This window comes from Pseudovirgaria hyperparasitica (genome assembly GCF_010093815.1).
Source record: "Pseudovirgaria hyperparasitica strain CBS 121739 unplaced genomic scaffold EJ05scaffold_7, whole genome shotgun sequence".
In the NCBI taxonomy this organism is placed as follows: Eukaryota; Fungi; Ascomycota; class Dothideomycetes; order Acrospermales; family Acrospermaceae; genus Pseudovirgaria; species Pseudovirgaria hyperparasitica.
Genome location: NW_022985555.1, coordinates 1,365,286 through 1,381,024, shown reverse-complemented (window position 1 = coordinate 1,381,024; position 15,739 = coordinate 1,365,286). Strand labels below are relative to the sequence as shown.

General features: G+C 50.8%; 7 protein-coding genes across 7 annotated transcripts; 4 read left to right on the top strand and 3 right to left on the bottom strand.

Annotated features, from left to right (window-relative positions):
- Positions 1 to 391: 391 nt before the first annotated feature.
- Positions 392 to 1,240, top strand: EJ05DRAFT_363446 (uncharacterized protein). The gene has a single exon (XM_033741093.1). The coding sequence runs from the start codon at positions 730 to 732 to the stop codon at positions 1,204 to 1,206; it is 477 nt and encodes a 158-aa protein (XP_033601212.1). The 5' UTR covers positions 392 to 729; the 3' UTR covers positions 1,207 to 1,240.
- A 1,455-nt stretch (positions 1,241 to 2,695) lies between these two features.
- Positions 2,696 to 4,464, bottom strand: EJ05DRAFT_492878 (rubredoxin-NAD(+) reductase; the record flags this gene model as incomplete). The annotated part of the gene is made up of 3 exons (XM_033746066.1): positions 2,696 to 3,903; positions 3,968 to 4,186; positions 4,245 to 4,464. 3 exons carry the CDS (start codon positions 4,462 to 4,464, stop codon positions 2,696 to 2,698), a joined length of 1,647 nt encoding a protein of 548 aa, XP_033601211.1.
- Positions 4,465 to 5,118: 654 nt separating this feature from the next.
- EJ05DRAFT_476073 (uncharacterized protein) lies at positions 5,119 to 6,187 on the top strand. Its single transcript, XM_033743948.1, has one exon. The coding sequence runs from the start codon at positions 5,402 to 5,404 to the stop codon at positions 5,702 to 5,704; it is 303 nt and encodes a 100-aa protein (XP_033601210.1). The 5' UTR covers positions 5,119 to 5,401; the 3' UTR covers positions 5,705 to 6,187.
- Positions 6,188 to 7,217: 1,030 nt separating this feature from the next.
- Positions 7,218 to 8,997, top strand: EJ05DRAFT_538071 (uncharacterized protein; the record flags this gene model as incomplete). The annotated part of the gene is made up of 1 exon (XM_033749428.1): positions 7,218 to 8,997. A coding segment is annotated over one exon (1,780 nt), but the record flags the coding sequence as incomplete, so codon positions are not given.
- Positions 8,998 to 9,198: 201 nt separating this feature from the next.
- Positions 9,199 to 10,133, top strand: EJ05DRAFT_363419 (uncharacterized protein). The gene has a single exon (XM_033741090.1). The coding sequence runs from the start codon at positions 9,399 to 9,401 to the stop codon at positions 9,987 to 9,989; it is 591 nt and encodes a 196-aa protein (XP_033601208.1). The 5' UTR covers positions 9,199 to 9,398; the 3' UTR covers positions 9,990 to 10,133.
- Positions 10,134 to 10,521: 388 nt separating this feature from the next.
- Positions 10,522 to 12,548, bottom strand: EJ05DRAFT_363421 (uncharacterized protein). The gene has a single exon (XM_033741091.1). It carries the CDS (start codon positions 12,480 to 12,482, stop codon positions 10,533 to 10,535), a length of 1,950 nt encoding a protein of 649 aa, XP_033601207.1. The 5' UTR covers positions 12,483 to 12,548; the 3' UTR covers positions 10,522 to 10,532.
- Positions 12,549 to 12,764: 216 nt separating this feature from the next.
- Positions 12,765 to 15,015, bottom strand: EJ05DRAFT_510645 (putative efflux pump antibiotic resistance protein). Its single transcript, XM_033748191.1, has 5 exons — positions 14,509 to 15,015; positions 14,093 to 14,451; positions 13,646 to 14,045; positions 13,379 to 13,588; positions 12,765 to 13,328 (listed from the first exon to the last, which is right to left on the bottom strand). Exons 1-5 carry the CDS (start codon positions 14,817 to 14,819, stop codon positions 12,839 to 12,841), a joined length of 1,770 nt encoding a protein of 589 aa, XP_033601206.1. The 5' UTR covers positions 14,820 to 15,015; the 3' UTR covers positions 12,765 to 12,838.
- Between the last annotated feature and the right edge of the window lie 724 nt (positions 15,016 to 15,739).

Below are 15,739 nucleotides of genomic sequence, written 5' to 3'. Positions count from 1 at the left end.
GAGGCGCTTGAAACGGTCGACCGGGTGTGTGTGTGTGTGAGTGTGCGAGTGTGAAGCAAGTCAGTTACAGAGAGAGAGACTGGGAGGCCATTAGCTGGGTAGAATGAAGACTGGGCAGCGTATAGTGTAGACCGTCAAGCGTAGTGAGCAAGCTACGGCCGGCGCTCGGCCGCTCTCGCCGTGTCCTTCATCCTCCTCGCTGTGCCAGTAATAGACAGCAATAGACAGTGATAGACTAAGAATTAATTAAAATAGTGGTGCCTGAGCCCTGAGCGTGAAGTCTGTGCCTGAGCCTGTTCCTGCGCCTACGCCTGTCTGTGCTGAGCTGGACACAGGCCAGACACTGCGCAGAGTCAACAACAACACCAAATCTCCTTACATTCCCGTCCGTCAATCTCGCCTACGTCGTCGACAGGCTGCGGACAGGGCCTCTATCCCATCATGGCGGGCTGCCTCATGACGCCACTGCGCGCACGTCTGCAATCATTGCTTGTAGGAGGACTCCATCGTTCGCCAGCATCACAAACACTCAAACATGTCTGTCGACACTCACTTCAATCACGCTGAAGCAGCCAAGCCTCGTCGGACCCAAAGCCGTTGCAAGATTGATAGGCAATTTACTTTTTCCCGCCCAACCGGCGGAGTGACCGGTCCAGAGCGAGAACAGTATAATTAATAGCAGTATGCCACTGTCATCCATCCATCCATCCATCCATCTGTAGTTCGGTGATGGCTCGTCACCCACATCAGTGCGCAACACTACCTATCAATAAACGTCGACTAAACGCGCAATCGCAAACCTGTGCTCCATCCTTACGGCCCTACAGCGGTCCTGTCATCCATTTGCTCCTGTCTGGTGATCACGACGTCACATATTCCTCTCTCTCTCCAGATCTCAAACGCCTGCCTGACTACCCATCGCTGTCTCGTCGAAAAGTTGTCCGTGTCCCACCTCTCAAGCCCCGGCGGCAGGACAGCAGTCGCATTTCCTCGCTGAAACCGAAACAGAAACCCATTTTACGTTTTTCCCGGCAGGTTATGACGCGCTCGGATCGCCCTACAACACGTCCGCACGAAAGACAATTAACCAAAAAAAACCACATGCCATTGCAAAAGAAAAAAAAAAAAAAAAGCCAAAGCCCCGTCCGATCGAGGAAACGTGCATATCCGTTTTCTGCAATGCAGGAGGAGTACAGTACACTTTGAAAGCCCGGAGCCCCGGTCTTTAGGTACACAAGTTAGCATGCATGATCAATGCAGGTACGAAAAACACTTACCGTACCTGGTATCTCTTAAACCCTTGATCCAATAAACCAGGCGTTCCTTCTGACTCGGGCCAACATTGCGATATATACATTTCGTGAACCCTGCACTGTACTCAATATGATTATCTATCTTCACCGTGGTCATGTCTCTAATAAGCGATGACTTCATCTCCCAGATCGATCGTCGCAACACCCTCCCTTGCTCGTCATCATCATCACCAACACAAAAAGAATAAAAACAGGCAACATCCTCGCCTTCTCATCTCTACAGTACCTAGTCCGCGCATTGGGCAAACAAAACAGGACACCACCACACCCATGCCCCCCCAAAACTCCAAAATCCAAATCCCAATTCCTAATTCCTAATTCCTAACTCTCCAAGCAGCCCAGTCCTGGCACTTGCCCTTGCCCATGCCCCATGTCCATGCATCCACACAAACCACCACAACAACCGCGTCGTCGCAAAAATAGAAATTCTACCTTACTGTAGTACCTGCCCAAGCACCCTACTTACCCCAAACCACAACGCAGACGCTGGCAATTTACCAAGAAACCAGCTCCTCTCCATCCATCACATCCACAACATATCCCAACCATCCCCCAACCATCCAGTATAATCTCCCCTCAGTCGTACTACCTACAACACAATACACCACTCACCAAATCCCAGCACCGCCCACGCTTCCAAACTCAAAGTTTAATGAATCACCCAAGTTTCACGTCCCTTTACCCAAAAACCTACTTCACTTAGCTCACTTACCTAGCTTACTTAGCCTGGTTGGTGTTCGATGGAAAAGTTTAACGTTGCTAATCTACCTATATAAGTCTAATAAGGGTAGACTAGCCAAGACAAGACGACACGAGACAAGATAGATTCCGCGCACGCACGCACGCCGCCCCGGGTAGTTTCAAGAGATAAGTGCCGAGGCTGGGTGTCACGTGGCAGCGTGGCAGGAGCGTGAGATTGGATGCTAATTAGGGTTTTGGTTTTCCGGGTTGAGGGAGGGACGCGTTCGCGGCGCGTCTAAATGGGATAGTGCGCTCCATGGTGGTTTAACTAGGTAGGGTACACAATGTCGTGGTCGGTTTTTTTCGGTTTAAGCATTTGATGGTTCTTCGGTATGTACAGGAACTTGGTGTTTCGAATACTGTACTGCGTTTGGTGAGGTACTTACTTACTGAGCACCTCAGTCTGATTGTTTTTTAAGTGGAATGTTGGTTGGTCTGTTAGAACGCACATTAAGGCTATGTTCTCTGCACATGCACATGAAGTCGTTCACCGCGAATACTGAGAGTATAGTCTGTTCGCGCTAATACACTTCTTCTGGGCAGTTTGTTTTCATATTCGCTTCTCTAACGAGACGTCCTAGTGCACTTCATGCCTCCCTGCCGCAGTCAGAAGAACACACCAATCAAGATGCGCATCCATCTCAGATCTTGATTCCACTCGGCACGCTCACTTCCATGATGTCCTTCCCACCGGCCAGCTCGCTCTTACTGGGCATCGCGTTGCGCCGCATCAACTCCGCGCTCTGTGCCATGTACGGATCCTTGCCCATACTCGTGACCGCGACCACCGTCTCGCCAGAGGTATAGTACGCCACGAAGCTCGGCTTGCTTGTGTCGCCCTGCACAATCACATCATCATACCCGCCGACTGTGTTACCGCAGTACCGCAGCTGAGCCCCGAGAGCAGACCAGAACACGGGAATGAACGGCTTGGGCTTGGAGCCGGGAGACGAGATGGACGCGGCGACGCTGCGGCCAGCATTCTGCGCGACGTTCCAGTGCTCGATGCGGGTGAGTGCACCGTTGCCGCCGGGGCCGTGGTATGGATATGTTGCGATGTCGCCGATGGCGTAGACGTTCTCGAGGCCTGCGACGGCGAAGCTTTCGTTCGTTTTGATTGACCCGTCTTTTTCGAGGGTGATGGCGGAGTTGTTCTTGAGGTATTCGGTTGCGGGCGCGACGCCGACACCCTCGACTACGAGGTCTGCCTCCAGTACAGTACCATCCTTGAGGTGCACGGCACCAATCTTGCTGCTGTCTGAGGATGAGGGGGTGCCCTTTTCGACGGATGCACCCATCTTGAACTTGACACCGTTCTTCTCGAGAAGGCCCCGGAATACAGCGCCTACTTTGGCTCCCATAACGCGTTCCATGGGCTCAGATTCCATGCCAACGACGGTGACATCATTTTTCTTGCCCACGAGAGCGTTAGCAACTTCCATGCCAATAAAGGAGCTGCCAACCACAGCAATCTTCTTGTTGTTGTCGCCCACTGCAGCGAGAATGTCGGAGACGTGCTTGATTTCACGGAGTACAAAGACATTGCCTAAATCGCCTTTGAGGCCAGGGAGGGGGAGGAATCGTGGAGTGCCACCAGTAGCGAGGACGAGGGAAGTATAGTCGTATGATTTGCCAGAGGCTGTAGTGACTTTCTTCGCGGTAAAGTCGACCGATTCTGCTTCATCGGATACGATATCAATGTCCGATTCTTGATAGTACTCCTTGGATCGCCAGGCTACTTTGGAGATGTCTGCGAGCAATGCTTTTGAGAGCTTTGTGCGGTCGAAAGGCTGATAGCCTTCTTTGGATATGACTGTTATGGGTCCTGTGAAGCCTCCGCCGCGCAGTCCTACTCTGCCATTAGTCTCGCTTCTGCTGTTACAATTGCTAAGTATGCCACAGGGGGTAATTACCTTCGATGGCGCCGACAGTACCAGAGCCACCACCAACAACTACTATCTTCTCGGTGCCCTTGGCAGAGCATTTTATATTCAGGGTTCGACGAGCGGCTTTGATCGTGGCTTCTTCAGCCTTGATGTATACACCTCCGTCTTTCTCTATGATTTCGTACTTCGCAAGCGGATCGAGAGCCGGGGCATCCTCGACATCTCCGGTCGAAACATTAAAGCAAGCTGGCACAGATTAGCCTCGCCAAACTAAAGAGGTGGCATCGCAGAGTAGTATACATACCTCCATGCCAGGGACAGGTTAGGCGGCCTTCTGGTGTGAGAATGCCATTCTTCAATGGTGCTCCATAGTGCGTGCACTTTGGACTCAGTGCATGTACCTTGTCCTGCACCTTAGCAAGCAAGACCTTGCCGCCCTCGATTCCATCAACTTCAGCCTCAATCTTGTCGCCATTCTTCAGGTCGATTGAGGCGATGCCCTTGAGCTTGTATTCCTTGGCCATAGCTCTGAAATTTGTGGAGAAAGGCCGAGTGGGCCCGAGAGGTCGTTGCTGATAGTTGTTATGCAGAACCGGCACAATATTGGGGGTCTTGGGAGTTAAGAGGACACGGCGAGGGATGGAGAGCATAGAGAGATTGAATTGAGAGTGAATTCGCAACATGTAGGAGGCCGGGCATCATACATGTATATATCGTAAGCTCTATTTAGGCTGACTGTGATTGGCGAATGATGCCGTCACGACTCGCGCACTGTATGCATTGAGCAGTGACAGCGATAGTAGTGTAGGTATCAGTACCAGAATCGTAGATATCATCATGCCCCTACTACCCCGCCATCTACTGGAATCTGCCTTAGGTAAGCTTTAAGCAAGGAAGGTATTATTAAACGTGACAATAATCAAAGGGAAAAGGTAAGAAAGTACTTCAGTGCATACACAGTACATGGTCTTGTTTACTGACGAGACTTGATCGCATCTAGTTTGTCTTATTATAAGAAGTCACTATGCAGTCTATTCAGAATGCGGGACCTGGTTCCTACATGCAAATTGGGGCTTGGTTCGACCTGCCTCTCTCTAATAGTCAGGATAGCTCGAGCTTGTGCGTCTATCTTTAGCCTGGGACGCTTTCTTTTGTATGCACACCACTGCAATCCACGGCGCCTAGCAAACTCTTCGCCTACCATCATCGGCACCTAGCACACACTTCTCCGTCCTCAACGCGTCTTTCACGCATCTCGAACCATGTCGTCCTCCCCTCGCAAGTCTCTGAGTTGCTGCTCTGCCGCACCAGGTCACGAGCTGATTGGGCCTTTGAGACATCATTTTCCTGAACATCCTCCGTCGACGATGTTCTAGCGCAGCTGGCCATCTTCCGCAAAGAAGATGCCGTCCCTACAGCCAGCTACTCGCAACGGCGAGGGAACAAGTAGATCTTTGCACTATGGGAAGTAAGACTGTTTTGTTCTTCTATCAAGATCACTGCTCCTCGCCGAACAAGTCAGTCCTTGATAAGTGGAATGCCGTTCTTGGAGCTCTAGGCTGCACTCCACATGCGGGCGGCTTCCGTGGCGCATCCCTACAAAGACCTCCAAGCTTTGGGAGTGGCCCAAGTGTATGCTTTCTCCACGCAGGATTCGGCATATCAGCACAAGAATGCACGATAGGATTCACTTGCCGTACAGTCTCTTATCAGACGAGGCGCTGGGGATTGGCAAATCCTCCGTCTCTCTCCATCATGCAATGACAAGGCACGACGCCGATCAAGCGAATGGCCTGCGCGGATGTCGATGGTGTGATTGCCAAACTCTTCTATCTAGACTTGTCTGCCTGACGAAAACGCCGAAGAGGTGCAGCAGTGGTTTGGTGGAGGACCATTCGAAACAGTCTGCCAAGCGAGGCTCTCTATGCACTGCAAAAAGTGGCGCAAAGCAGGGAGGAACGGTATAGCAAACTCTTCTACCGATTATTGAAAATACAGCACCCCTGAAGAGATGAGAACCTTCTGCCTGCCCACATCATACGCAAGGATGAAGCCTTTGGAGTCCAAGGAAGCTCCCGCGTCGTGCCTACATGATCGCTTCGTCTGTTTGGTGGGCAGCGAGGAGTGTCTTTGAATGTGCGACTGCGCCCTATGTGATGTGATGCAAGATGCATCGAATCGAGTAATCTCTATGCGGTTCGGGTCGTTGCTTTAGACGGGAACAGGCCAAGATCCATGCAAGCTGCAGCTCACGGTTGGTATTTTTGGTTGGGACCACCGCTTCTGCAGAGGCTGCAGGCTCAAGAGGCTGTGTTTCAACCCACCTGGCACTCTCTCGTCAGCCGAAATGGTCAATGAACATGGATGCTTTCGTTGATTCTATGCCTCAACCTCCGCCTCTTTCGTCCTCTTAAGCTGCTCGTCTTTTCCTGCTGTTTTGCGAGAATATAGAAGTCTGCCGTCTCCTCTACTCTCAACTTGCGACCTTTCTTCGTCCCCTTTGTTGCGATTTTGGCGTTCTGCCCGAGTTTCGTTGGCTTCAATTTCCCAATCGAGCATCAAACATCATCTTCTCAGCCCTGTAACCGACTTCTTTCGGGCCCGTTCGCCACTCTCGTGCGAACCTTGCGACTGTTAGGCTCGACCATTCCTAGTCGAGGCAAGTCTACGATATGAGATAATCTAGCTTCGGATCCTTTCTAGTGTGCGATTTCCTTGCTATGGCTTATATTCTGCTGGTGCACCATGTCTTACTATGTGCTTTTGCTTGGTCAGTCGGCCTTACCTTCTCATAGTCAATCCCTTACAGCCTAATTCTGACGATCGAAGTAGCTTTCAATTCAGGCCGGTTCTCGCCTGCCTTCTCGAGCATGGCTGTGAAGGGGGAGTACAAGAGCTACCGGTCCTGTCGCAGACGACATCGATACTGAGACGAGCTGCCGTCCAGGTTCGTTCCCCTACTGACGTTCCGGACTGTGTTTGGAATGGCCACTGTCTGGGAGAGTATGTTCAAACCTCCTTCGTTCATGGGGGCCTCACTTACTTGTGCCAGTTCATGTCAGACTTCGAACCACTGTGACAATGACTGGGTCTGTGGCACTCAAGGACACTGCATAGAAGTAGATGCAGACACCCCAATTGCAGAAGCATCAACCATTTCGCCCGCCCCAACTTTGGCAGTCCGCGACCTTGAGCCAGCTGTGCTGTCTGCTTCGAACTTGATCATTGATACCGTATTATGGCCCACACCTACGTCTCTTAATATTCAAGCCCCATCTATGTCGTCGTCGCCATCCTCAACCATGGCGGCAGCCTCTGGTGGACTTGACAATGCAGCAGTCATTGGCCTCGCTGTCGCTGTTCCTTTCTCTGTAATTACAATGTTCGGTGCTCTCATTATCGTGTTCAAGGCGCGGAGGAGAAGATTGAAGCAGCAAAACTCATTTCGATATCCGCCGTTTGACAAGATTAGTTCGCCCCAGTCTACCATCATCCACCGCCTACATGATACCGATGGAGCTCTTGATATGTCACCTCAACGACCACCAAGGTTGCCGACTGACATGCGAACCTTCACCTACGTCCCTATCGGGAAGCCCGCAAAACCCATGTCAATATACTACCCCAAGCGTTCCACAAATAATCACACTCGATCCACGACACCTTCTCAAGCTTCCTTGCGCGCAGAAACGCTAGTCCGAACTCCTCGAGCACACACACCTCTCCGGCCGGATGCTCAAACACCGGAAATGAGGGAGAAGCCTAGGTTTGCAAACCTACCTCCTCCCTTACCGCCTCCAAAAGATGCGGGCCACACTGCACGCCGGCCACTGGCTCCACGCCGTCTTCGCAGTTCGCCGGGTGGGCTGTACGCTCTGAATCTCGTCGATAGTCAACATAATACCACGTCGCCGATCTCGTATAAGAATGCACCTCCATCATTATCACGTCCGAACAGACAGCCTTCCATCCACAAGATTGCCTCGTCTCCAGATGTCCGAACAGATAATCTAGTATCCTTGAGACCTTTCTCTCCTACGATAGCCACCCGACTGCCTGCTACACCCGAACTACAAGAGCCTGGAATGCGACCAGCTCCGCTCAAAACAAAGCAGTCTCATCAGAACATGCACGCTCCTAGCCCTTCATCACGTTCAACTCCGAAGCGCGATACCCGATCAACTCTCAAATCAAGTACGATCTCACCCCTCAAGTCCTCAACACACACCTACCCAACCCTTCAAAACACCCCTGCGACCCCTCTCAATGTCCAAGAGTCTCCTTCACTTCTATACCCATACGCAGCCGAACTCGAAGGTTGTGATGCCCAAAAACACCTCCCAGACTATCGTCACAAACGATACCATCACCCGGACGAAGCATCTGATATACTCGACAACTACAATACGCCCTCCTGGCGCTCCAACTTCACACCACACACAAACTTTACCCAGTCACCGCTCTCACCCTCGCCTGGCGCATCTAGCCCTCCAGAGTTCTCAACAGGTCTCAGCGCACACCCTACAGGTGTGACAGAACCGACACCATCTTTATCATCTACAGCGCAAGAGGTCCCAATCCGCATGGACCATCCTATCCCAGACGACTCGCCCACACTCCCCCGACATCTAACATGGTTCAACACACGCGTACCCTCGCCTCTAGGCAGAGTCGCCAACGCAGTACGCTCGGCAAGCGCGGCGAGTAGCCGCAGTCTAACGCGAACGCTAAGCCGAAAAATCCTCCATAAGAAGATGGACGTTGAACATGATGCCGCTCTTAGTGGCAGTTCTCGCGTCACTTCCTTTGAGAGTTCTACCATATCCTCACCCGTCTCCCCCGATACCAGCCGCGGCGAACGCGTGCCGATAAAACACAGCCCTGTATCGGCCTTGACGCCAGATGGCCGCGAGCATATCGCGTGGCCTGTGCCAGCTATGCCTCGCCGCGTGCATCCAGAGCCCTTGTTCGAGGAAGTGGAGGATATAGAGGCGCGGAGGGAGCTGGAGAGGATGATGACAGGGCATGTCAGGGGCAAGGGAAAGGCAAGAATATAGAGAGTAAAGTAAATTACAGGGCTTGTGAAAGAGGTGGTACAAGGAAAACGCGGCCGATTCGGCCGATTCAGCCGCTTCGCGATGAATGCGTGGATAGATACTACGTGCGTCGATTATTTGTAGTCCATGACTACGAGTACGAGCAATCATGCAGCGAGCGGTAGGCGATACCCGGATATATTAATGCGTAGATGAGACACAACGAGTTCGGTATATCGTATCTTATCATATCTTATCATATCATGCCATAGCATGCCAAAACACAAAATACAAGCAATATATCCACATCACCGCCATCCATCAAAACCATATAGTATCTAGATTCGTAGTGAGACGTAAAGACACATCCTCGACAAGTCTCTCATTCAACGAAAATCCCATAACATCCTCTCTCCCATATCATGCTAGCTGCATACATTCATACTCTCCTCTCTTCCCTCTTCAATCTATCCTCTTCTCTTCACCTCTCCTCTCCCCTCACAATGCCAAAACCGAGTCATGTCAATCAGCAAGCCCTGGCGAGATATTCTAAGCAGGCCAGACCAAGGCGATGCAATGTCTCACGGCCTACAACATTAGGCAGCACGGTTTGTATTATGATCATCAGCCTCAATCAGTCAGCACACATCAGCATGTCAGAATGCCATGCTCTCCGAGATATTCCACAAACTATAATACTTTCCCTCCCTGAAAAAAAAAAATTTGTCGCCCCGAAACCCGAGCCCGAGAATTCTCGGACGAACTCTCCTCCCGTCGCCGCCCCCCCCAAACCCCTCCCCTTTCGAAAAGGGAATGTGGGAAGAAAGGTGCGCTTGGCATGCGCCAGGCTACGCCGAAATGTACGGCACGTTGAACATTCTAGACTACGAACGTGCAGGGCGGGTATGTGTGGGTTTTCGGTGGCTCTGGAACAGAGAAGTTGTTATTTTGTGGCGCACTGTTGCGTGGTCGTTGTGATATGGTGTGGTGTGGCGATTGGGCTTAGGCTTTAGATGGAAGCGTGGGGTGCGGCGCGGAGGCGCGGGGTCGTATCTATTGCCGATGTTGGTATGGTGGTTTAGCGGGGTTGGGTAGCGTGCGGATATGTGTGTGTTGTTGTGAAGCGTGTGGATGAGGGGAGTTCTGGGCTTTTTTGGTGGCGACGGAGGGAATATGGTGAGGCGTGGGGTGTGCTGTGTGCTGTGTGGTGGCTGTGCAGGATGAGGATGTTGTACTGCGGCGTGGATGTGTTTACTGGTCGGACTGCGTCTGGCGTTGTTATGACCTGAACTGAGCTCGGATGCTAGTTTCTTCCTCTAGCATTGGGCAGTCGTGTATCATATCGAGTGGTCAGGTTGCAATGTTGAGTATCTCGCTCTTGCTCGCTCTTGCTCGCTCTCATCCACATGCCACTTTTGAGACTTGTCCTTTTCTCGGGACATCCTCCACCCATCAATCATCTGCCCTGATCACCTGTGCCCATATGCTAATATTCGATAGTCCGACTGGTGTGAATTGGTGGTTTAAACGATGAACTTCGAGCAAGCCAGGTCGGTCTACATGCTATTCCGGAAAGTACCGAAATCGGGAAACGGCTCCGCGAAAAAGTCTTCCAGGCCATACCCATACTGTTCGAAGGGATCGGCTGCAAGGGGAGGGAAGTCGGTCCAGTCGAGCGCGGTGTTCTGGTCATTGAAATCTAACCCAGCGCTTATGCCATTTGCATTTATGCCGTCGCTGAATCCGTTTATATTGGAAATCCCGTTCAGGCCTTCGCTAATGCCATTGACACCATTCATGACATTCATGCTGGAAATACCATTGGGTGCTAGAGAAGGCTTGTCTATGCTGGGCTCTGCAATACCTTGTGTTACACGATAATTCACAACCCACTCCTTCAACCGGGCGTTCGCGCTACTCAGCCGCGCCGCAAGACATTTTGGGTCAATCTGATGCAGTTTGTCACATAGATCAACATTCTTCTCCAGAACCTCGTCTACTCGAAGACTCTCAGCATCCACGTATGCACCATACGTATTGCCGATCGCCGTGCATGCGATGTAGACCCGCAGAAGAATACTCACACTGTACAAATGCCGCACAGCGAAGAGAATTGGTGGAAGCGAGGTAAGTGTGCTCATTGGTAGACCGATGTAGAGCTCTGAGAAAGCCTGGCAGGTGTCGCGCAGGACACACAGACTGTTGACATGCTGAGACGTGACGAGTGCAGGCGCAGGAAAGTCTGTGATAGACAGTCTCTCTGCTGTGAAAGGCGCACAGAATGATGCTGCGTTGGTTGGTGTGTGTAAGACTGCTTCGTGTAGTAGGATGGTCGCGTAGTGCTCCCAGAACGACAGGGCAGCGCGAGAAGGACCTGGCAGCGAAGGTGGAATTTGCACGCGCCAGTCGGTAAGGAGGTTCGAGTTCTGGCTCAGCATACCCTGGAGCGAGGGATGTTCCGGTGTCATCGGGTCTGGTACGGTCAGATTATATGTGCCTGCGAGAGTCTCGCAAAGACGTTCAGCGCGCACATATTGGGCAATCAATCGATTATATTCGAGGCCGTGCGGCCAATAGCTGAGCATCATGAGCAGGATCTCCTCGTGTTGAGTCCAGGGAATGGGGTTGGATCGACGGGCCAAAATACCCATGTTTGCGGACATTAGGTAGCAGAAGAGCCATGTGCTCCAAGCTGCGGCGCTGTCCGTATGGGATGTAATGGCCGAGTCGTAGTCATTACATGTTCCTTCAAGGCCGAGTTCTTTGGCAATATCTAGAGCGTAGTGTGCGAGACGGACACCGGTCATGTTGGAATGATACCGAGGAAAACGAAACCAGACGGATACCGTGAGGATAGCTTGAATGATATCAAGGGACTTTTGTGCCTTGTCGGTGGCCCTTCGTGCGAGCAGGTCGGTCACGTGTTTTGATATATCTTCTTGCTGGTCTACTGGCAGGACGCCGTGACATGCAGAGTAAATGATTGCCTGAAGTAGCAGCGGTCTGTCTTTGCGGAAGAGGTCGTAATTGACATCCCCAATAAGGGGCACAGGACTGAAATTTGGCATCATCCCCTGCACATACTTATCGAAAATGAATCTCTGATCAGCATTCTTCAGAATCTTATCAAGGCCAGGCAGCCCGTTTCCACCTGGGTCCTCTGTTTCTTCACTGCTTTCCCGGGGAGTTGCATCGTCTAAACGTCGCTTCTTGGACATGGCTTCCCCGTTTGTTGTGGATGGCGTAGCGCTGAACGTCGAAGCCGGCACAGAGCTTACTGGAGAGTTTGCCTGTATGTTCTGCACTTCCAGCAGTCGAGTCAGCGATGCAACTTGTGCTTCGAGCTCTGCTACACGATCCTTTTGCCGCTTTGGTGGTGTTATTATACAATCCTTGCCGAGTCGAACGCATCTCGTGCACGGTGGATCTCCGCCGTCAGAACCAAGGTTGCATTTAATCTTGATTGTGTGGCATGCATCGCATGCCCTGGATCGCTTCGATGGCATTGTTGGCACTGACCTATCATGTTTCTTTGTAGAACATGCGCGCGTTCTATGCGCTGAAGAAGAAGGTGTAACAAGATGTAGAAGTCTCCAGGTCCATGGATATCCAACAATTAGCCTTGGCGCTAAGCCGATCTGGGACAGAATGCACGTCACACGTCATGGATTGTTGTTTTAGTCTTACAAACATACCTTCACCACTCCATCGTGTACAGCTACTGATCTCGACAGAATAACATGACTGTATCGCGTATATTCTTTACAGCTTCCCGCCACTAGTGTATACTCTTCTTACTTCTACGGGTATACAGCGTACAAAAGAAACAACAGAATATAGGATCTATCGCTTTCCTTAGCAATTATTTTTCCTCTGTCCCGCTCTCCACTTTTGACTTGTTCTTCATTTTTGCATCGTCCTGCGCTCTCTTCTCCTTCTTCACATTCTTCCACTCAACGAGCAGTGCCGGCAACAGTGACATAGCAGCCAATATCAACGCCGCCAGGAACGCTTGCGTAATGCCATTATTGTACAATTCCAACACTTGCCCGACCAAACCTTGATCTCCGCCTGAGATAGCTTGAACATTCGCGATGAGGTTAGTCGCACCGCTGCCACTCACAATAGACTTGTCAAGGTTCGGCAGTACGTTAGCAAGGTTCTCGTTGAGTCTCTTCTCGAACACATTCTGACCAATAGCTGCACCTAGAGATCCTCCAAAGGAGCGAGCGAAGACAGCGAGACTCGTGCCGGCAGGAATACGCTCTTGTGGTAAGACGGTCTGTATGGCGACGTTACATTGTTCCATTGACATGCCGATGCCAGCCCCAAATAGGATGAGATATCCGATCCTAAATCCATTAGTTCTGAGATTATGCTGTGAGTTCAATCCACGACGTACCATTCTCCAGTTGCTGCATGTGGTTTCAGTGTCATGAGGAGTCCGGCGCCGATCGACGCTAAAATAGAGCCGAGAATGAGGAATGGCACGTAGTACCCGACGGCAGCAACAAGTCCACCAGCCGATATCGAAAAAACAACGAAGCTGAGAATGATGGGAAGTTGATGTATCCCAGATTCAACTGCATCGTCTCCCTTGATAGCCTGAAACCTGTAGGACATATCAGTATACCCCTTTTAGCATTCGCCACTCCCACCGAAGACTCACCAGATTGGCATATAGTACACCACAATCGTGAAAGCACCTGCAGATATCATGGAGTAAAGGACTGCCCCGGCCACGCTCCTCTGAGTAACCACATCCTTCGGGACAGTCGCATTGTCTCCTTCTCGCCACTGCACAAGGACCCATATGATGAATAGAACACCGAATACCACTAACGTAGCAATGACTCGAGCATCACTCCACGGGTACAAAAGCCCGCCCCATTGTATCGCCAATTGCAGAGAGATGATGGAACCAAGAAACAGGACCGTCCCGATTGGATCAAAACGATATAGCACCTCCCACCACCTCTTTCCTTTGAAGCTCTCTGGAGTCTTTCCAAGTTCTGCCGGTAGGATGAACCAGACAACAGCAAATGCGATCGCGCCAAGTGGGAGATTGACTTGCATATGATTAGCCTCTTCTCCCACACCTCACTTCCGTACTCACTATAAAAACACCACCTCCAGCTCACCCCTGTTGTGAATGCGCCCCCGATCAACGGTCCCACCACACTGGCAATCCCAAACATCGCGCCCAATAGCCCAGCAAATATACTTCTCCGCCTCAAGGGCACCGTCTGGCTGATGATGATGAAACACCCCGCGAAGATTCCTGCTCCACCCACGCCCTGCACCGCTCGTCCGATGATCAGAGCTGTAGAGTTCGGCGCGGCACCACATACTGCGCTTCCAATCTCGAAGACCAGGACGGAGAAGAGGAAGGTGTATTTCGTAGAGAGGAGCGTGTAGGCGCGCGCGTAGGGGATCTGAAATGCGGAGGTGGTGAGTAGGAGTGCAGAGTTGTACCTGGTAGGTGTTAGAACTTCCAGAGAAGTATCATAAAGCAGGTGCAGAGAGCTATACCAGGCAACGTCACTGAGACTATTGAACTGGGAGGTTATAGTAGGAATGGCTGTTGCGAGGATCGTAGCGTCAAGGGCGACGAGGAGTGTGCAGAGACAGAGGGAAGCGGAAATTGAGATGAGCTTTATGCCTGTTGGGTAATCGGTCTCTGATGCATTTTCATCAGGAATATATGCCGTGGCTTCGATATCGCCGGTGATTTGATCTTGGTCTACTCTCTTTTCAACAGGATTATTTCCTTCTTGTGAAGAAGATGAGTGTTTACGAGAAGACGCCAATGAAGGCTTCGGGGATAGATTCTGTTCAACCATAATATTCTATCTTTGAACAACGTAGGTAGATTTCTTGCTCTTCAAGCGCGATGTTAGGCCATAGGCCCCCTTTTCTACAGATCCTGTCATGACGTTGTGCTGTCTTGTTGTATTCGCGAAGAAACATAGATCGTCAAGTTCGGCCAATCTAGGCCGTAACTCATATGAACAGGATCCGGACTTTCATCGCCGTCTGGACGTCTGGTGAAGCCGCAAGATCGGAGGCTCGCTAAGTGATGTCAATCTCGCCCCCACCCGGCGAACAAGCACCGGATAAAGCACCTGAGGCAGCAATTTGGGCAATGGTTCAAAATCCATGCCGTGATCATTTCACCACTTTATTAGAATTCGCTAGATATCATGTGGCATGCTTTCAAATGACACTGTAAATGTCAATTAAGTGGCTGAATTCAGCTGTGGCTAGAAACAATGATATAGGGGATAGGAGTAGCCCGGAATTTGAGTACATATGGACACTCCACGACAGGACAAGCTTTCGTTTGATGGGCCCTAGACTAGCTCTCAGGCTGCTCTTCCTACATACTCAGCTTTCGCTGAAGTGATTCTTAGCGCCGTTTATACTCGACTTATGCTGTTTAAATGTAAACAAGTCTTCTTTAGCCGGAACAGATGGGATGTCTTATAACTATAGTCTACTTCCATAAGTCCAAGTACTAATGTTCCCAGTATTTACCTCTTATGAAGTGTACCCAAAGCGATTGAGCAAGTAGGAATGACGTGCGAAATCCATCACGTCATGAAAAGTAGAAGCAGAACAATCGTACACTATAGGATACCATATTTATATCACCCTACAATAAGTTTACTCTTATCTTTACTTTTATCTTTACCTTTATCACTAGTTCTCCAACATCTAGGTGAGGATTTCCGCCAACTACAAGAGCATCTGCTCGGTTTAG